General features: G+C 49.3%; 8 protein-coding genes across 8 annotated transcripts; 4 read left to right on the forward strand and 4 right to left on the reverse strand.

Moving 5' to 3' along the window:
- Nucleotides 1–3: 3 nt before the first annotated feature.
- AtWU_07307 (WD domain protein) lies at nt 4–1,734 on the reverse strand (the record flags this gene model as incomplete). Its single annotated transcript, XM_035502416.1, has 2 exons — nt 4–1,522; nt 1,580–1,734. The coding sequence occupies 2 exons, from the start codon at nt 1,732–1,734 to the stop codon at nt 4–6; spliced, it is 1,674 nt and encodes a 557-aa protein (XP_035358309.1).
- Nucleotides 1,735–2,110: 376 nt separating this feature from the next.
- Nucleotides 2,111–4,246, forward strand: AtWU_07308 (SAE2-domain-containing protein; the record flags this gene model as incomplete). Its single annotated transcript, XM_035502417.1, has 1 exon — nt 2,111–4,246. One exon carries the CDS (start codon nt 2,111–2,113, stop codon nt 4,244–4,246), a length of 2,136 nt encoding a protein of 711 aa, XP_035358310.1.
- Nucleotides 4,247–4,654: 408 nt separating this feature from the next.
- On the forward strand, nt 4,655–6,020 carry AtWU_07309 (peroxisomal membrane protein PEX16; the record flags this gene model as incomplete). The annotated part of the gene is made up of 4 exons (XM_035502418.1): nt 4,655–4,808; nt 4,876–4,911; nt 4,992–5,829; nt 5,897–6,020. 4 exons carry the CDS (start codon nt 4,655–4,657, stop codon nt 6,018–6,020), a joined length of 1,152 nt encoding a protein of 383 aa, XP_035358311.1.
- A 335-nt stretch (nt 6,021–6,355) lies between these two features.
- Nucleotides 6,356–7,420, reverse strand: AtWU_07310 (ribonuclease H2 catalytic subunit RNH201; the record flags this gene model as incomplete). The annotated part of the gene is made up of 1 exon (XM_035502419.1): nt 6,356–7,420. One exon carries the CDS (start codon nt 7,418–7,420, stop codon nt 6,356–6,358), a length of 1,065 nt encoding a protein of 354 aa, XP_035358312.1.
- A 401-nt stretch (nt 7,421–7,821) lies between these two features.
- AtWU_07311 (Cupin domain protein) lies at nt 7,822–10,047 on the forward strand (the record flags this gene model as incomplete). Its single annotated transcript, XM_035502420.1, has 5 exons — nt 7,822–7,886; nt 8,012–8,172; nt 8,232–9,446; nt 9,500–9,748; nt 9,833–10,047. 5 exons carry the CDS (start codon nt 7,822–7,824, stop codon nt 10,045–10,047), a joined length of 1,905 nt encoding a protein of 634 aa, XP_035358313.1.
- Nucleotides 10,048–10,411: 364 nt separating this feature from the next.
- AtWU_07312 (TBCB family protein) lies at nt 10,412–11,584 on the reverse strand (the record flags this gene model as incomplete). Its single annotated transcript, XM_035502421.1, has 3 exons — nt 10,412–10,815; nt 10,869–11,088; nt 11,315–11,584. 3 exons carry the CDS (start codon nt 11,582–11,584, stop codon nt 10,412–10,414), a joined length of 894 nt encoding a protein of 297 aa, XP_035358314.1.
- A 946-nt stretch (nt 11,585–12,530) lies between these two features.
- On the forward strand, nt 12,531–13,547 carry AtWU_07313 (tRNA (carboxymethyluridine(34)-5-O)-methyltransferase; the record flags this gene model as incomplete). The annotated part of the gene is made up of 3 exons (XM_035502422.1): nt 12,531–12,656; nt 12,743–12,867; nt 13,055–13,547. 3 exons carry the CDS (start codon nt 12,531–12,533, stop codon nt 13,545–13,547), a joined length of 744 nt encoding a protein of 247 aa, XP_035358315.1.
- A 312-nt stretch (nt 13,548–13,859) lies between these two features.
- On the reverse strand, nt 13,860–14,808 carry AtWU_07314 (MYB DNA-binding domain protein; the record flags this gene model as incomplete). The annotated part of the gene is made up of 2 exons (XM_035502423.1): nt 13,860–14,262; nt 14,330–14,808. 2 exons carry the CDS (start codon nt 14,806–14,808, stop codon nt 13,860–13,862), a joined length of 882 nt encoding a protein of 293 aa, XP_035358316.1.
- Between the last annotated feature and the right edge of the window lie 5,242 nt (nt 14,809–20,050).

Raw genomic sequence — 20,050 nt, forward strand, 5'->3', positions numbered from 1 at the left:
ATTTCACGTGAAGTCATATAGTTCGAGCATCTGCGTCCCAACTTCCTTTTCGCGGAGTAGAAGGACTCGCTCATCATCGAAGCCAACACAATTGTGCATCCTCGTTAACCCGTAGGTATTATCGACCGAGCTTGATCGGGTTGCGTTGAGCTGACCCTGAGAAGACTCCGACACTAAGTCAAGGCTATCATGTCGCTGATCTGCCCTATTTCCTGGGCTTACTCGGATGCTATTCCCGTCCCTTAACGCCCTGTGCCCTCCGAGTGAAGAGACCAAAGATTCGAGTTCCCATATTCTGATGTCATCTCCTCTAGAACTCACCGAAACTGCCTTACCACGATCACTAACCTGCACGGCTGAGACGGACGATGTATGGCCCCAGAGACGCTGGCAGCTTGTCACGGAAAGGCTCGTCGAAGTGGAGACCACAAGGTACACAGTCAAGGTATTGTCCGCGTGCGAAGTCAAAAGGTAAGGATGAGAATAGGACACCGAGGTTGGTGGTTCATAGTGTGATATTGAAGGTCCGGGTAGCCTTGTATTTAGCTCATTCCCGGAGCCTACCACATCTGTGGTGCGATAGTCCCTTTTTGACCGGCCGCGAGAAGTTGGGAACACAATCCCGTATTGGCAGTCGACTGTGGTAGCAAGCCGAGAACTCAGCTGCTGACCGTCCAAGCCGAATTGCAATTCTTGAATACCTAGTGACCAGCCGCAGCCTATATGGTAAAAACTGTACACTATAGACGCTACTATTTTGGGACCCGCAGCGCGGACAGATAGCGATATTGGCTCCAATATACTGTCCGCCTTGAGAGTAGTCAGTAGTCGTGGAGTTAATGACCAACCGTCTTCGTCTGTGATTGTTTCATACAAAGATAGAACCTTGTGTTGAGAAACTAAAAGCAGGAAAGGGGAGTACGAGGCCATTGCCGTGATGGCTTCACCGGTGCCTTCGACGTAGGCGAAGCGCGTTTCAATCCAGAAATTTGTTGTGTCTAGAGTATAGACGCCGAGACGGCCATCCTCAAACCCAATTGTGACATCTATTAAGCTCTGCTGTGGACCGCTCGTTGCAGCCGCCATTGCTGTGGGAGCAGGTAACGATCGCGACGGCGATTTTGCCAAAGGAGACCTTGCTAAGCATTGTTCAGGCTTTTCGGCGGCCCAAGCTCTTAAGCCGTGATCTGAATCCGCTGTAAACACAATGCCAGCACAAAATGTTACTAGCATCTGTCGACGAAGCGGTTGTGGAAACTCGATCTCTGTGACCCGACAGACTCCCCTCGACCAGTTGTGTCGGAGACGATACTGTCGTTTCCAATTTGTGGCCACTCCTTCCTTTGCCAAGTGACTGTGGTCAAGCCAGGTAGACACCCTAGGCGAATACTCGATTTCAGAGCGGGATAGTGAACGCCTAGCATTTGGTAACCGACGCGCTCGAGGCCGTACCCATCGAGAATAATACTGTCTTTTCCAGAGCTCCGAATCTCCAGCTAAGACATGGAACCGACGCGAGAGTCTATGTGGGGAGAAGGGATGAGCTGTGAGGCCGGTACTCTAATTGAGGAGGACATACTGTTGGCAGACAAGCAGAGAGGGGAGGGGAAGAAAAGACAATATATGAAGTAGGAGCTCGTCACTTAGTCTGGATATGTGATCGAGATGGCCGTTGGGGGTCATGCGGAGACGCTTTGGCGGGGGAAGATCTTCAACATTGCGCCTCTTTGGCATTTTGTGACTGGGAATGCAATGCTGGGGTAAAGACAGTCACGAAATTCGGAACAACCGACTGCACAAGTCAGTGCTTGCTGGATGAACGCCCTCTTGAGGCGGAGGTACCACTTCCTATTCCGCCCGTCCGCCTAATAATGTCAGGGCGGAGGCTTATCGGAGGGTGGTTGATACGGTATGTATGGCGGACCGATGTCTCGAACGATACGGTACGTGCCGAGGTAATATAGCGGTCCTCTGTACTTCATACAATCAGGAAACTACTGGTATTACTGCGGGTATCTATCTTTGCGCGTCAAAGTCGCGTGTCATAGCCGCCCTATGCTACTACGTACCTTAGGGAGACCTCTCCTGTATGTAGCATAGGTCTTAATCAATGGAGGCTCTTGAACAGTTCCAAATCTCTGTTACTCAAGCCTTTGGCGATTGTTTCAAAGATGTCCACAAGACCCTTCAACAAGAACTTGCTCTCCGAGACGCGAAGGTGCAGGCGGCCGAGGAGAGGTTTAAAACTGCAGATGAAGCACGGAAAAGAGCGGATGCAGAATTGACAGCCTTAAAGGATGAGGTTACTCTTCTACGGGATGAGCTGCGTCTCGGGGATGTTGGGTCCACTGAAGACCAAGTTACTGCTCAGAAGTCCCTCGAACTGGAAGCAACGTACGCGCCGCATCGTGCTATAGATCGTATATGTGCCAACCGCAGGGACTCCGAGAGCTTCGACTCTACTGAGATAATGGCTGTGAGGGACTTGTATGCCGCGCTTTACACAGAAGCTCAGACGCTTATGAGAGCCTCTGGCGAACTTCGAAGACAAGTCAAACGTCACAAAAAGAAATTAATGCATTGGAGAAAGAGCCTCGACCGCGACAATTTCACATTGGTGCTCGATGGGGAAGCAGTTGATTTTCAGCGGGCTAAGAGAAACAGCTGTGAAGAACATTCACGCTTATTCACTAACTTATCAACATCTATACCAATAAACTCTTCGGAATCGGCCATGCATCCAGTTTTGCGAGGAGCTTCCGCCCCTATTATGCATACTTTAGGACTAGGTGCTTATGATGAATCTTCGAATGCCGACGTGCCAAGGGAGCCAGCTGCAGCTCAGAGTGCAACTGCTCCGGCCGCAACTATCAAACGGAAACGTTCAGCATCACAGCCGCCTCATCAAATATGCCCAACACTTCACGATAATGCCCCTAATCATGGTAACAGTGGTTCAAGCCAGCCTATCTCTATCAAAGACGAGGGCTTGTCATCTAGCCCTTTGGGGGGGCCATTATCTAGTTGCGGGGCTATTGAGACCCAGGACCTAGACGAGGTTGGTGTCTTGGTTGAAACGCCAACTAAGAGGAAGAAGTATAAGGAAATTGGCTCCGAGCGAGCGGCTTCACCAGCGATTGAAGCCAGACGCAAAGGCCTGCCCCCAGCAACATCTCAATCATTCTCGAGACGACCCACGGTACTGCAATCGGTCAATGGCAACACAAGCATCAATAGACATGACCAACGGTTAGGCACAGCAGCCGCGAAGGGATCAAAACCGAGACTCAAATACCCCATCTCGGCGATGGCTGAGGATGGCGAAGAGAATGACGTGAACGTCGCTACACCAAACCGATTTAACACGTCGGCGATTGAAGCTAGGTCGCCACATCCAGACCCAGGAAAGGAAGGCCAATTTGCCGTACAGAGACTGGAGGGTCTTCTTGAAGGACCGGTGCCTGTTAAACAACAGCTCCAACCCAAGAATATGAATGAAAAATTCACAAGGGGCCGCACAGGGCAGCGCTCTTCTTCTGTTGGACGAACTTTGTCACAAACATCTAATAATAGCAGGGGAGGACAGACAAATGCTGAACCAGAAATCATGCAGGGGGGTTCGAAACTTGATATTCAACATGGGTTCACTCAGGCCACCTCGTCTTCGGGAAGCGAAGCACAACGGGTAAAGGAGAATGCCACGCGTATACCATATAGAACTTTGCCGCTGCATTGTCTCGAACTCGCCCATTTCAGGATTAATCCAAACTATAACCAAGGGGTAAATTTTGCGTTTAGCAGCGTCATCCGCACCACAGACGAGCGCAAGTGTGCAAAGGGTTGTATGCGCCCCAGCTGCTGCGGAGGCAAGTTCCATGCCATGGCACGCCTGGGCGGTCTTCCGACGAACGCAACCTCTAATAAGGACAGAGAACAGGAAGAGCGGAAGATTTTGGAGGACTATTTGGGAGAGGAAGCACATATACTAGATAAACTAAGCACGGAGGATCGAAATAGCCTTCTGCAAGAGGCGAACGCCAGGCTTATTGCCAATCGGTTTGGGAAGCATAGGCATCACCACCAGCGATCGGGATCGCCACCGGGATACTGGCGCACAGATATGCCTGATACACAGGAATTACAGCGTGATCATGAGGAGGCAAGGGAGATTGAAAGGGAGAAGGTGCGAGACCGATATCGAGAGGCAATGCGTCCCGGTGGCCTTTGGAAGTTTGCAGATGAGTGAACACAGTACACTGGGCTTTAAGGGCTGCGCTTGGGTTTACAGGAGAGCTTCCACAAAAGCTACCTAGGCAGTAGATAGATGCCAATGTTTTTCTATCGGGGCTTCCAATACAACCCAAGCATTATCGCTTGTTTGTCCATGCTTTCTAATATGATCACTGTATTATTGTAATATCGCATTTCTTGGCAAGCTTGCGACACGTGCCTTAGCCGCTTCCCTGGTGCCTACCTCGGCCTACCTCTCCCTACCCACCCGGAACTAGCTCACGCCGTAGATAAAGTCGTTCTTCCAGCCCAGCTGACACGACTGGGTACGCTTGGGGGGACCTCCACTCATATTATTTCAAGGCACTTCTTGATATCAAAGACATCAAGCTCACCCTATATTTTCCATGGTTTTGCCCTGAATATGGAATCATCATGGCGCGCCCAAAACCCGATACCTGCTGCACTGTTGCAACCTTCCAAATGGCTTCCACTGTACGAGGAGTTCGTGACGAAGAATGCTAGCTCTGTGGGCCAAGTGGAGTCCGCGTTGAGGTCTCTAACATACATCATCCCAGGTTAGTGCATGAAGCTTGAGGTACAGGAACTTGGCCGAGGAAATGGAAAGCTGAAGACCATGTGTAGGACGATACCGAGATTCGGAGATAAGCTCAGAGTGCGGTACGTTATTCAAGCGTTCCTAATGTTTCACTCTCAGACGAAGAAGTCGTTCATTTAATACTGACTTTTGCGAAAAAAAGTGCATTCAGGGGTACAGCTTCTGTCTCTCTACCATGACTCTTTGGTTTCGCGAGTCATTTCTAGGTTACCTTCAACGATCCCGCGGCCTACACCATCACCTCATGCGCGCTACACGAAGTATTGGACCTCCCACTCTTCACTGTATCAGAGGATCGCCATCGCACTACAGATGATTCAGTATACGGAACTGCTGTGGGAGATGGCGGCTCGGCGTCGTGGCGAGAAGGTGCGCTGGCGTGTCATCGTCCTAATCGAAGCCGCTAAGGCCATCTGTCGCCTGTTGCTCCTTCGTCTCACCAACTCTAGACCATTAGTCAGTCCCCCACTTCCTGAACGGGAAGTAGATCCCAGATCGCTAGAAGAGGAGGACAATAGCGACTGGAATGGCATGCAGACACCTGTTAGCGAAAAGTCGTCGGATTTGTGCTGGACTATGCCTCGCACTGGCCTGTCGCTTCCTTCTTTGCCTAATGTGGACGACCTTTCGAACTACTTGATATCTAAAGTTCTTACGGCCGACGATATCAAGCCACCGAAGACGCTGTTGCACCGAGTCACTGGCCAGGGCCAATTCGCTGAGATTCTATACATCCTCCGACCAGTAGTCTATGCGCTTATGCTGCAACGATACTGCAAAGACAGGCGGAGTTGGAAACCCTGGCTTATCGGGTTCGGCATGGAGTATGGCTGTCGACAACTAGCCAAAGCTGATCTTCGCGAAAGAGTTGCAGGCGGCCTTCGGGGATTGACCGGGCTGGAGCGGGAGGAACTGAAGAAGAGAGGTTGGGCGATGGGTTGGTGGTTTATGCGTGGGGCCTTCTATGAAAACATTACCAAGTACGGCACTCCCGCCTTTCCCACACTACCGACAAGGAGATAGAGTATTTTACTGACTTTTACACAGATCCTGGTTGAAAGGCCTGACCGGCAAGATGAGGGGCAAACCTCTGCTTGATTTGGTAGGCAGCGTCATTGACGATTACGAGTATCTTTGGGACAACTACTACTTTGCGACTACAACACTGTGAAGTTCGCTATGTTCTGCCAGCGTCAGATGTTTCTGCCATTTTTGCCAGCATTTTGCTTTACCTCGGGAGCCTCCTGTGCCTCACACAGCCGTCTTCTCGTACTTAACTTAGATACCCGATGGCTTACCATCCCCAAGCTATCCCCTCTTAATATGTTAAACCGCTATATTCTGTTTTCGCTTCAACTTGCCCATATAAGTGCAAGATGACAACAATTTCATATGCTTCCATAGAACCTAAGAGCAATCACGTTGCATAAAGAAAGTGGGTATCATTTGGTCATTATTATCGTCACCTCCGCATCTGCGTATGATATGGGATAAACTCATGTTTGGCTAAGAGAGGACCTCAGTGGACCTTGACCCGTACCATTCCAGCAGCTCGTGCTGAGCTTTAGTAGTGTTACTGGTTGAAGATAAGAGGAAGTCCCTGAGCTGCGTATTTTCTTCTTCTTCTTCTCCAGGCCAGTCGACCTTTGGCCTTCCCTTCAATTCGAGCAACTCTTTTGCGGTGCCCCAACTGAATCGGCATTCGTTGCCCCATCCGAAGATCGGATCCATGTTTTTCTTCAACCAATTGGCACACTTTGAATCAGAGGGATAGCCGCTTCCCCAACTCTGTGGCACCACCGCCTCCGATGCATCTTCCGCATGGACGTCTTCATATATAGCCTGATGACAGAGATCCAATGCGACGTCTCTGGTGACTTTGGCAGCAACACTTGCAGCACTCACGCACGGATATAACGAGTCGGCCTTCTTCGCCACGGTGATTCTGAGTGATGGGAATATCTTTTCGAGTTTCTGTTGGTAGGTTGCGGGGTTTCCAATCGTATCGATGTAGACCTCTCGAACATCCATGTTGCGATCCTCAATGATCCCACGGATGAGTTCAATTGTAGCATCCATTGCCTGCGCATTCAAGTTATAAGCTCCCGCTCCAGGCCGCATCATACCGGACGAGATGTCACGCGCTGATAGTAGCTTCACGGCCCATCCGCAGGATTCGTGTAGGGGATTTCCCGGGGTGCATAGTAGCTTCATGAGATTAGCGCGCACGCCGGGCGTGAGAACTTTGCTGTCGTTGAAGCTGTAATCACGAGTCAAGAGGGAATGGTGCAGATCTTGGGGCAAGTAGAAAGCGCTGTAGACCATGGGGCCTAGAACTGGACCGCGTCCGGCCTCGTCTACGCCCAAGACAAGGTGATTTGGTGAAGAGCTCGTAGCAGTTTCCGTGCCTTTAGAGGTTGCAATGACAGGAGGACAAGGTGAATAGTAAGCATAGGACTCTCCGGCGAAGAGCCGAGAGTGATCTATACTTGGAGGGATGAAGAGGCCTGTTGCAGTAACGGGAGACTCCCCGGGAGGAGGGCCAGTGGAGTTGTCTGCTGAATCGCCCATGATTGTGTTGGTTCCAGGCGGGACTTTGCGATCACGATAAGCGAGCGAAAGGTAAAGAAAGGTGTAGTCGGGGAGTGCAACTGAGATGAATTGTTGAAAGTGAAAGCTGGACGCGTCCCAAACGGTTCCGGACTAGCGGCGCTTCCGCGCGTGTTTGTTCGCCGCCCTCACGGATTCCAACTCCCCTCCGCAGCATTCATTCGCCATCCCCAAGACCTGGGATTTTCATTCCCCTCTCCGCTAAATCGCAACTACTGTGATCTCCTACAGTCGCCTACTTTACATTTTACACGGCAGGTTTCCCGCGCATCCTGCCCGGTCCGTACGCGTCTCACCACCACTGAACCCCTCTCGTTGCCTCTCTCAAAGCTGCCGCATACAGCTCCCGAATCTCCGGAACAATGGCTCCCCGGGGCCCTGCAAAGGCTCGCGAGTTCGATTATGCCAATGTTGGCAAAGCTGGAAGGTCGGTATCATCGATGCCAGTTCTCATTGATCACCCCTGTTCAGTATTTGTTCTATCCCCTGCTCCCGTTCAAGTCGCTTCCACCTATTAGAATTTCGGGAGGCTGATGCAGGTGACTGTCACAGGCGCACGGGGTTAATGTTGAAGGAAGGGAAACGTGATGAATATGGAATGGAAGAAGTTGATGGGATATTCTCTTCGCCCGAGACGTCGCCCGTAAAAGAGAATGGCTTCAGTGACCGAGCTGAGGATTCTACCGGCTCGGATGGCATGTCTATCGACGAAGGTGCGTTTCACAGTTCGTCATTATTGTAGCTAATACTAACGATGATGACTATTTGGCAGGGAATGGTCCGAACCCCACCGATTTCCTAAAGAGCAGACGGAGCTCTTACTTCCCGCCTCCTGTTGCGCGCTCTCCCATGAAGACCGGGCTGACTGGCTCACCTCGGAGGACTCCCGGCTTGCGATCCTCCCAAAGCCCGCAACGCGAACAACCGTCTTCCAGTCCCTCAGACGGTAAAGGCCTGGGGAGTGCCAGGGGGGAATCACGACGAGATGTATCTCCACTTACTAGTCGTTCCATAAATGCGCCACCGGTTCTAAACCAAGTCAATGGTGCGCGGCACAACAAACTTAATGATGAACCAACAGAGGAGCCTATGGACTCCGGCTTTTCCGATAGCGATACCGAGAATCAGCTAAACAGAGACGAGAACGGGCATTCATTCGCACAGACACACGATGACTTTATGGACAGTTTCAATGCAGGCGATGATGCCTCGACGGACGACCATGCAGATGAACAAGATGACACTGGCGCCGACCTGGACTCGCCGGTAACCGTCTCCGAATCCCGCAGCAAGAGAGGACAGGCCAAACCTGTTCCAAGGGTTGTTAGAGGTGTGAAAGGTGCAAGGGCCGGGGCATCCACGGCTGCGCAGGCGCAGGAGATTGAGGAGAATGAGGAAGAACAGCCGGCACCAAAACGCAAACGTCCTGGGAGGCCGCCGCGAACGCAACGCAAGTCTAGCGATGAAGTGGAGAAAGAACGGCCGTCGAAAAAGCCTAGGGTATCGGACAAAGCTGATAAAAACCCAAGTCCCTCAGGCAATGCAGAGCTGGACAAGGTGGTGGAGAACTATGTCAACCGCACAGGGCCATTGAAGGGTCGGAGTCTCTATATCCTGAAGCGCGAAGTTCCTTCCGAAGGCGCTGCCACCCATACACGATCCGGGCGTGTTTCTGTCAGACCTCTTGCATACTGGCGAAATGAACGATGCGTCTATGGCGATGGTGAAGCTGTGGAGGGCCAACGGTATCCGCTATCGACCATCAAGGAGATCATTCGCACGGAAGAACTCGAACCAGAGAAACAGAAATCGAACAAGCGCCGCCCTAATAAGAAATCTAAATCAAGGAAGGGTAAAAACGACGATTCCTCGGATGAAGAAGACGGATATGTTGATCCCTGGGAGAAGGAAAGCGGGATTTTGCATGGCTATATCAGGAGGTGGGACGAGGAAGCCCAGGCGGTTGGTGAAGAAGAGGAGATCGTTGGTATGTACTCTCCTTTAACTATGGTTGCCGTATACTAACGTAGTCGCTCGTAGACCTTGCGTACGCCCCTGCTGGAATGGAGACAAGGAGTGTCAAGGACTCCTCGTGGCGGTTTGCCAAACTTCTCAGTTCGCCTTTCTTGGGCTCTGGGATTGTGGAACTGCCGCCTGGAGGGGTTAAGAAGCCCAAGAATTCTAAGAAGATGCACATGGTTTTCTACATCTGCCAGGGTCGGGTGCAAGTAGACATCTCCGGTGTACGATTCAGTGCCGGCAAAGGATGTGTCTTCCAGGTACCAAGAGGTGAGTGAGCTCCGTATTACAACTTTCCTTGACAATATGGGAGACTTGGCCCCGTACCGATGGAGATCCTAATCGAGTTTGCAGGCAACTATTACAGTTTTGCCAATACGCAGAATAAGGATGCCCGGCTGTTCTTCACACAAGGCTGCGTCCCGGTGGAGAACGACGACTCTGCTCCCGGGTCGGCAACCAAACCCGGAGCCATGGACGGGGATTCAAGTACACCGACTGGCCGTCCGACCGGCGTAAAAGGTCGACCGAAGGGCAAACAGAAAGCGGGCGGACGTAAGGCAACGTGATCTCGTATGCAACGTTGTGTCCGAGTTCGCTCTATACGTCTCCTATCATCTTGAAACACCCACCACCTATATCCTGCCCAGCACCGGGCTTTGACCTCTGGATTAGCGCTAGTTACGTGAAATTGTTGGGATGGAAGTCTGCTCACGTCCTCAAGGCTTCGTCCCCCATTCTTTTCTTCTCCTGTGTTCTTTCCTTCTCTTCTCCCCTTTTATTTTGCAGACAGTGGGTTATCAATGAACAAGGGGACATGAGCTGTAGATTTATCGGAGTAACTTGAGGGAGATTAGGAGTACATTGTAGCAGGCTTTGCTTTATTTTTGTGTTAATCCGTGTGTTCATACTTGACGCTTTGGAAGAAACATATCAAATTTCCTCCATTAATTCATCATCCAAGTCATCCAAGTCCAACGGCGGGAAGTCTCCTACCTCGACTTTCTCGGGCTTCACAAAAACACCAGTCTTATTCGGGCAGGTAAAGAACCTTTGGCCGCCTACGCTGCCATCGTTCTTCCCCAACGGCTCATCAAACTCAATGCCCACCCAGAGAGGGAGAGCCTCGGGATCTAACTGCACCTTCTTTGGGTCCACGCCCGGGAAAGGGATCGTAGGCACTGGACCAACAAATCGAATCGTTCCTCGTCGGATATGAGGCGGGGACGAGGGCAAGACGATAGCACGTTTATCAACAGCAATACCTACATAAGTAAAATCATCAGAATTCATCTGCTTCAAGCCCCAGGACAGGTCCTTTTCGAGTGGAAAGTTCGCTAAGCCAACACCCCGATCAGGGTAACCAGATCAAGGACATCTGGTTACTCACCTCTCTGTTGAATCTCAGCAGCATCTCTCTCTGATTGCTGACGGATCGACTCTTCCGGGGTTAGAGCGTTCGGATCGAACCGGCCAAGTTTTTGGTTCTTCTTCCATGCTAGAACAGAGTTCGAGAGTGATTCGTAGGTGGATGTAGGAAGGACGTATTTCTCGACGGATGATAGGTCGGTGAAATTTGGCCGGGCTGCTTGAGGACGAGTGTCGTGAACCTAGGTTGAGACATGAGTATATGCTCATGATATAGTTGGTAATTTCCTGCTTGAGACGTGTTTCCAAGATGAATGAAAGGAAAACCAAGGGCTTCAATGAAGCAACACATGGATTCGTTGAGCGGGTAATAAATCGAAACCGATCATTGACCAGGATCTACTATCCCAGAGACTGGAGAACGTCGGGGATTCCAAAAATTGAGATGAACTGAAGAACAAGACCTACCTCAATCTCACAACCCTTCATCAACCCCCAGTCCCCAATGATGGAGTCGTCGCCTTCAACCCATTGGTCAGGACGACCGGGGGACTTGAGAAGCAGCCGCTGGCTACCGGGAGGTACGCCTGTCATAGTCTCCAGCTTGCCCTTAAGCTGCGAGACACTCCAAGTGGGAGTGATACGACGCTCTGTTAGCAAGCGTGGCTCGGCACTGGAACTTGCCATGGGCGTGGTAATGGCGACAGAAATGTCCGCCGGAGTAGGTTGAAAAGCCATGGTTTTGGAGCAGCCTGAAGCTCTTCAGAGTGCTTGAGATAGAAAGATTGTGGAAGCTGAACTGCTTCTGAAGTTCAACGATCTACAGCGTTGTGTCTGTCCGTGTTTGCAGTCCAGCAGGGAGGGGCTTAGTTCTTTCTATGTTCACGAATTAGATAGAGTAGCGCCAAGGGGAATCTGCAGAAGACGAAAGAAAATAACATGAACAGACTTGAATTCTCAGTGGAATTGCAAGTAATATTCAGGGTCAGGCTATTCATCCTTTATATAAATCAAGCTGCCCCGCGGAGGGGCTTCCACTATAGGAGAATATACAGAATTGGGAGGGGCCAAAGGTGCGTTCTTGAATAGCTTACAAGGTCTGAAAGGGGGGATTATGATACTGACCAGATCAAGATGCCTTCTCAGATGGAGAAAAGCTAGAATTAAGCTCGGAGCAGTGGCTGGTGATAATCAACGCCGAGAAGAATTGACAAGCAAAGGAATTGCTGCTACTAGTCTCAATGTTCCTGATAATCGTGGGGATGTTTGCTTCCTTTGATGCCAAACCGCCAATGAGCACGTGGTGTACGGTAACTAACTTGATGATTAATATTACATACAGGGAGCTCTTAGAAAGTATTACCGATACCATACAGCATACACAGTGCGAGATGACGTCTTGTGTGTAGAAGGAGAAATTCGGCCCCTCCTGGTCCAAACATCCAAATTTGTTTCGTTTCTTTGCACGTTTTCAGCACCAATCATTCAATCAACCTCTACATCGCACTGCATTTCAGAGATCTGGGTTGCTTTCTGGCCTACAGCGGGGTGCAAAAATCTCTAGAGAACGATCCCCAAACTCTCGTAGAAACAACAAATTTAATTTCTATCGTGGGAGGGGTATCTGAAGAATCAGTGTTCATTCAGTGTGGGAAACCAAGAGGGAAAACCACCAACAAAAAGGATGGCTGCCCCGAATGTTCCAGCCCTGGCAAACATTCCCTCGGCTGATCAGGAATCGTATGAAGAGCAGAATGTCCATGAAGTGTACCAACAAATTGCCAGTCATTTTTCCTCCACTCGTTATAAGGTACTACCGCTTCTTTTCCTGCCGAACTCAACCCCTCCTCGATATTCCAATTGCAATCTCGGGATTCTGTGTTAACCCTTCGACAGCCTTGGCCCATTGTGGAACAGTTTCTCAGAGGTTTAGAGCCCGGTTCCGTTGGTTTGGATGTGGGATGTGGCAATGGCAAGTATCTGGCCGTGAACCGCGAGGTCTTTATTGTTGCTTCGGATAGGTATGTTTCTTTTCCTTGCAGAATATCTCGTCTCGTCTTGGAATATTGGAATTCAATTTCAGTTTTGTTTCTTTCTATCTACCGTACTTCGTATATGGGTATTCTCATGTCATTCCTGTCCCAAAGAGCCTGTTGTACGCAGGCATTTACCTCCCATTGTATTCAAAAGCTGATCATTCCATGTCAGATCCGCGAATTTGGCCCAAATTGCACAAAAGCATCAGCCACATTCAACCATCATAGCCGATATTCTCCACCTCCCACATCCCGATTCCTTTTTCGACTTCGCCATCTCGATTGCTGTCGTCCACCACCTGTCCACTCCTGAACGAAGGGTTCAAGCTATTCGCGAGATCCTGCGTACGCTGAAACCTGCTACCGAAGATTCTCCGGGCGGGAGAGCGCTGATCTATGCTTGGGCCCTGGAACAGAAAAGCAGCCGTAGAGGTTGGGACAAAGGTGATCCGCAAGATATAATGGTTCCCTGGGTCATGAAGGGAACCCCTTCTGCGGACGCTCCTTCCAACGAGCCCAAGGTGTTCCATCGGTATTACCACCTTTACAAGGAGTCGGAACTCGAGCAGGATATCAACAAGGCGGGAGGCCATGTCCTGGAATCAGGATATGAGAAAGACAATTGGTGGGCGATCGCAACACGGACAAACCCAGGATCACCATGAGATACATGAATGCAGTGGGATCATCGAGATCCAGCCTCGAAGCCCGTCTCCCACATCTGCATAGCACTCACGACAGAAATGACGATACGAGCATTGGACTCGTTAAATTGAGGCCTCCTCTCGAAGGTGCCTTTTCATGTGTAGCAAGATCAAAGCCAGATGAGGATAATGAAAAAAGCGCGCACACGCACTCGGAAGAGCTCTTATATGACAAGCCCTCCCATGAGTGAAGAAGATATACCTCCAACCAGCGCTATGCAATTCGTAATAACGCAAAACACACAGGCATAGACATCGTTTTCTTCATACCCTCTACGGGAGGGTTCGAGGGGGCAGACCGAGGTTGGGTCCCAAATGACCACTGTGACCACCCAGGTCCAAGGGTCGCCCCAATCTATAGGGTTCGCGAGGAGCCGGAAAAGTTGGGTGCGGTGCAAATGCAGGAACTCCAGCGGTAAGTTCTTCCACCGAAGGAAGTTGCGGCGGAGGAGGGATTGGACGAGATGTCGACCCTTTTCTCGGTCGAGCTAGAGACGTGCTGGCTCTGCGAGTTCGGGGCGCTGGTGGATCTATGGCGGTACTTGATAATGAGAATGGGACTACTCCCGCTCGACGCGCCATTTCCTGTTCTCCCAGTTGCCAGTGCATGGCTTCTGCAGCCCTCCACGGAATGGCCATCTCCTCTGCTACCTTTGACCACATCTCTGCCTTAAATCTGCAATGACAATCAACAACCGTTTGATTAATCTCCAGGCACCGCCTCGCTGTCGCATAGAACATACCTTTCATATAACCTCGCAAGTTTGTTCTTCTTGTCCTCATCCCACTCACTTCTGCGTTCCAAATAATTCTGATAGTGTAGACGGCAACTGATGGCACTTCGGCCAGGAAGCCGTTTGCTAATATCCTCCCATTTCATGCCACTCCCTCGTAGCTCAATGATCAGGGCATCTTCCTCCGGGGACCACTTGGATTGCTTTTTAGCCGGCGACTCTGCTGTGTGGGCAGGTTGAAGGCGCTTGGCAGGCACCGTAGCCGGGATCTTGGACGTAAGCTGGGGCACTGGAGGGACCGAGGACAACGACGCTGGGGCAGCCACTGGCAACGTCGGTGCCACCGAGGGTGGTGGGATTGCGCTGGGTGGGTAGCTAGGCGCTGTAGTCACCGAGGCGGCTTCCTCTTCATCCTGAGGCTTCAGCAGCAGTGAGATATCCACTTTGGCGGGAGGAGGCAGGATAGCGTGATTTTGTAACGCAATCATATGCGCGGTTCGCAGCGGAAAATTCCTTTCTCAAGTAAAGATATGTATAGCAAAGAGCACCATATGCCAAGATGTATAGAAAATGATAGCTCAGAAGCCCAACCAGACTAGATGCAGAGGTGAAACGAACTGGGGGAGGGGAAGAAGTTGTAGGATAACGAGAAGATGAAAGAGATCAAGAATATATCAACCGAAAATAGGAAAGAGAGATAGCCTGGGTTACCAAAGACGTCCCAACCAGTGAGATGAATTAGTACCCTTGTTGATTCTTCTTCTGTTTTCCGGGAAAAAAAACTCCACTAGTTAGTGGCGAGTGTATTGGTGGCACCGCGGCAGTGTCGATAGGGTAAAATAAGAGAGGCCGCCAGTTAGACTCCGAGACTTCTAGAGTGGGTGTGCAAGGAGGAAATGGATGGAAAGCAAAGCGATAATGCAGACAAGAGTATTCGTCTGGCGACTGTCATATATATTGACGGGGCCTTCAGGTCGGAGAGAAAGTTGATATGTCCGATAGGTGTCGAGGCGATGGCGTCAAGCTGGAATCGAGCGAGATATAGTAGGGATCAAAATATAGTAGTGTCTGAACAGTGAAGAATACTTCTGGGGCTGAAGAATGTACTAGAGGTAGCAGTGGGCACCAGTTAAGTATAAGCAAGAGTCAAACAGAGTGGGATAGTCAACGAGGGTAAATGGAAGAAGAAGAAGAAGAAGAGGTAAAGAAGTAGAAGACGGGAAGGAAAAGAGAGTCAGGGAAAGGGAGAAAGGGCCAGACAAGACAGATGAAACGTCTGGAGATGCATAAGAAGAGAGATCATCGGGGACCGTTGACAGCTGGTTGGCGCAGCAAATAAGAAGCTCAGCAGTAATATTGCTGCTATGGGGAGGGAAAAGGAAGCTAACGAAGAGGCGAGGCCAGGGCCAGTGGGTTCGAGAAACCGTTAAATAAATAAACATTATTACTAGAGATCATTAGTTAGCGGTCGTTATTATTTTTTGATTATTTTTATTTTATTTTATTTTATTCTTTTTTATTTTTTATTATTGTTTTTTCTTTATCCTTCCCCCTCCCCTTCTTCCTATCCTATTCCGTTTTCCTGTTCTGTCTCAATCTCATTTGCCCCTCGAGGGAAAGCCGTTAATCCTCCCCTCCTCCTCCTCCTCCTCCTCTCCTCCTCACTCACTGCCTTTTAGTCCAATTGTAAGTCAGACAGAAAGGGTTAAGGTCCACGCCCAGCCGTCAAGTCACAACGGAAGAGTATCAGATACTGCGGTGCTTCCATTAGTGAGATATAAAAGTAATCTATTTATCTATCTGGTACATTGGCTTGAGTACTGTCTGTGGGCGCATAACAAAGTAAATAAGGAGGGAATAAGGAAACGAAGGGAAAAGGAAGAAGAAAACTACAATAAAATAAATCAACACTGATCATCATCATGATAATGAAATGATGAGATTCATCTTTCCCTCAACAATAATCCCACCCCCTCCTCCCCATTCAGAGCAAGAATCAAACCGGCACTGGGCTTAACCAAAATAATAATAAAATATTATTATCAACGCGGCGATGATTATCAAAACGGTTCCACACCCGGGTACTATACTTGACGGGAAGGGCCTTACTGGCGGTCAAACCTCTCCGGAAGAACGTTCGAGCCCAGCCTCGGTCATGTTAATGACTCGGTTGGTTGGTTGGTGAGTTGGCTGGCGAAACAGGATGGATGCAATCAACTCCGTCCTAGCCTTACCTAAGGTACCTGCCCACCTCCTACCAAGACTTGTTGACTGTCTGCTCCGAACTTACCCAAGAAAAGCTCAAGCTGGGACGCGAGTCCCTTTTAGGTCGGCCATGATGATAACCGTCAACATAATCGTCGTCATGACCATAAACGTACTGATAGAGAAAAAAAAAAACACAAATACAAATGGATAATAAGAGTGATATTAATGCTGTGAACAGGATGGAGACACACAGTCGATATTAACACACGACGATACTCTATTCAGGTGCATTATCCTGTTTCACTCCGGGTGTAGGTAGGTTGGTCCTTTCGAAGTATAGATAGTAGTATTGGTACATAGATGTCTTGTCTGTGTTTTTTATACCCGAAAAGTGTTTTTGTGAGTTGTAGGATGGAATACTTCCTGGCATACGCATGAAGGCAGAACAATCGAAAATGTCTTGTGCTGCATCTTAATTTAGACCGCATTATCTTCGAACTTTCCTACTGATCCTAACTTGAACTTGGTTGGTCCATTTGGGGTGCTTTTTAGGTGCTTTATGTGGGTGTGGGAGGGAAGAGGAAGTTGCGTACGGAGTATATGCATAGCACACTGTTCGGTAACCCTCAGGAGGGGCAGCATTGGTATTGCTAGAGAAGGAAAGGGCAGTGAGCAGCAAATGTCTAAGCCACAGGTGGGTAATAATAGTGGGTAGGTGGTGGGGAGTTGTTTTTCACTTGGCCTTGAACAACCGGGAACCCCGGTATAGGACCCGAAGGTTAGTTAGGGTAATTGTCTTGAACAGAAATTAGGAGGAAATAATCTCATTAGACGGTTGAGGAGCATGGTTCCTCCCTGTGGAGAAGACCACCGCCCTAAGCCGGGAAGTGGAATGGTCTTAGAAGCTCCAACCAGAGGGCGAAAACGGCCGATAATGGGGAGCATGCGTAACGACGACGGCGTCAAGTCCCCAGAGGAGGCTTTTAACCACCACCCGTCGGCCGAAACGGCGAAAAGGGAGAGGGGAATGTACTTTTCACTTTGACTTGGAAAAGGACGGGAAGGAATCGGCTGACTTTCTGTCATTATTACTCTTTTAGGGAACCAAAACAGTACTACTAATAGATGGTAAGAAATTCAGTGCTTTCAGAAATGACCAAAGTATAAAGCTCATTTTACTCGCTTCCCGTGTTCTCACAAATTTTGTTACTTATTCATACCAATTTGTTTCGAATTACTGTTATTTTTCCTTTTTTTCCCTATTCTTTTTTTTTATTTACCTTTTTGTGGAATTTCCGGTTTTCTTCATGGTATTTTTGATTGGGCGCCGCTCAATCTAATTAAATTTCCGAGGCCCAACGGCCATGGGTTGCTCCAGCCAATTAGTCCCAGACCGTCTGGATGGATCTGTCAACGGCGAACGAACCCCAAGCCTGGAACGGCAAGTATCGTCCTAGGTAATATCGCTAGCCAGGCGCTAACTAGGATCCGGGGTCTTTTAGCACCAGTTCGCCTCGTCCACCTTTCTGCACTTCATGCCTTAATTGACTGGCCTTATCGGTCCAAACGTCAGCATAGTCCCATCCATGATGAATATCTTTCCCGTTCTTCGGGTAAGTCTGAGCGTCCATGTTGTGACCAATTTAAATTGACTCATTTGGCTGCCTCACAGCCTTGCCCTTTTGATCAGTTCAGATGGGAGTGGAAGTAAGTAAGATTATGAGTGAGTATTTTGTAGTGATGAGATCCGTCCCTATGGGATCTGGCAGCTTCAGCAAGGGACTCGAGTGAAAGGAAAAAGTGATACATCCACTCGTGGTGCTGTCAATCAGGTGACAAGGCGGCAAATGGTTCTCTGCCGAGCCTGCACTGGTGGATCAACGCGGGTTCATCTCTCGTAAGTGGGCTTTTCTGTTCCCTTAATGTTCTAAGTGGTAATATGAAGCTTCGCTTCTCTGTTCCTACTTTGTAGCTAGGTGCGTCCTAAGGTTGTCTTTAGTGTCCATTTACCTATTCCGTCAGGCTAGCAGAGATTGGAGAGCGGTCTTTGCTTTTCTGCTGTATTCTAGTTATTCTTTATTTTTCTTGCCTTTCCCTGTTTTTGCTTTTTCTTGTTTTGTCTTTCCATCTCCCCCATCCCCCAAAAGCATGTGCAGGCAAGGTTTCTACCCTCATCCCTGTCGGGTTTGACGCACTTATTCTCCGAATCCATCAGTCAACATGTCAATGGCCCTGTTACAAGCAGAATGTGATATTGGTATCTTGTCGATACTACTAACAAAGTACAGTAGTAGTAATAACAAGAACGCAAAGATTCTCCCACCCAATCAGCTGGTACAATTAAGACGAGCCATTCAGGCTTTTGCATTTGTTTCTTTCGGGTCTTAGATGCATGAAACACAAGAACCCTAATGTAGGCAAATTTGTTTTTTTGGTCCTTTTCCTTTTCTTCAAACAAGAAGAACAATTGTATGAGATTTGATTTGGATTGCTATGATATTGGTACCATCACCTCGAGTCTATTGCCTGCTAAAGGAGGGGCGCCATGGTGCCATAGGAGAACAGGTGGTACCATAGCTCACTACAGTGTACAGTATATACGACCTTCTATTTCGTCTTGTTTTTATTTTATTTTATTTTATTTTACCTCTCAAAATCTAGCGCTTGTTGCCGAAAATCTTGGTCGGCGACAAACTATTGCCTGGTTGCAAAGTCCGCTGTGGCTCTTCGAGTTCTATTCCTGTGGCAGATACTATGGGGTCATAGGTTTTGATTACCGTCCCGTTAAACCCTCACGGATGACGGTTGAGATTTCGCGATCTCCGGGTCTCGATGGCTCCCATTTAATTAGGAACTGTTGATCGTTTGGGCTGGAACCACCAAAGTGCTGGTACGGCGTGCTTCCAGACTCGCTAAACCGAACTGATTGCCGCCAAAGACGCGTCGGTCTCTTTCCTCTCTGCGCTTGTCTCTGGTACTATGTATCCATATGGCAAAGATTGATGGGTCAATGTTCCATTCACATCGTCTTCAACACAGTAGGTCCTTCACACTTGTGATCTCGGGAGGAGGGAACGAGGGCGATGTGCCGTTCGTCTCTCATTTCTTTTTGACTAGCTTATTATGCTTTTTTCTTTTACTCCCGTCACCTACCAGTCCTAAGTAAGAGCTCACTGCTACCTACATACTACTAAGTATGTAAGTAAAGCATTCCCTTTCCAAAGATATAATTAACAGAGAACAATCTTCTGGTTCAGGGAAACAGAGGGTAACAATGGGTATGTTTGGGTAAAAAGAGGGAGGGCTGCGGAGAACCTGGATCACAGCTGGACATCGAACGACGGGGCCAGCGGGAACAAGGGGTTTCCCGCGCAGCTGCAAGCCTGCAAGATTACCTAGGGACCAGTGGAGACGGGTCAAACGGTGGCTTGCCTTAAAAGCATTCTTCCGACGAGAGTGGCGGAGGCACCAGAGGCCATCCATGCCCAATCAGCACCAGCTTGGGCCCCGTGTTGACAGGCT

Source organism: Aspergillus tubingensis (genome assembly GCF_013340325.1).
Source record: "Aspergillus tubingensis WU-2223L DNA, scaffold_8, whole genome shotgun sequence".
In the NCBI taxonomy this organism is placed as follows: Eukaryota; Fungi; Ascomycota; class Eurotiomycetes; order Eurotiales; family Aspergillaceae; genus Aspergillus; species Aspergillus tubingensis.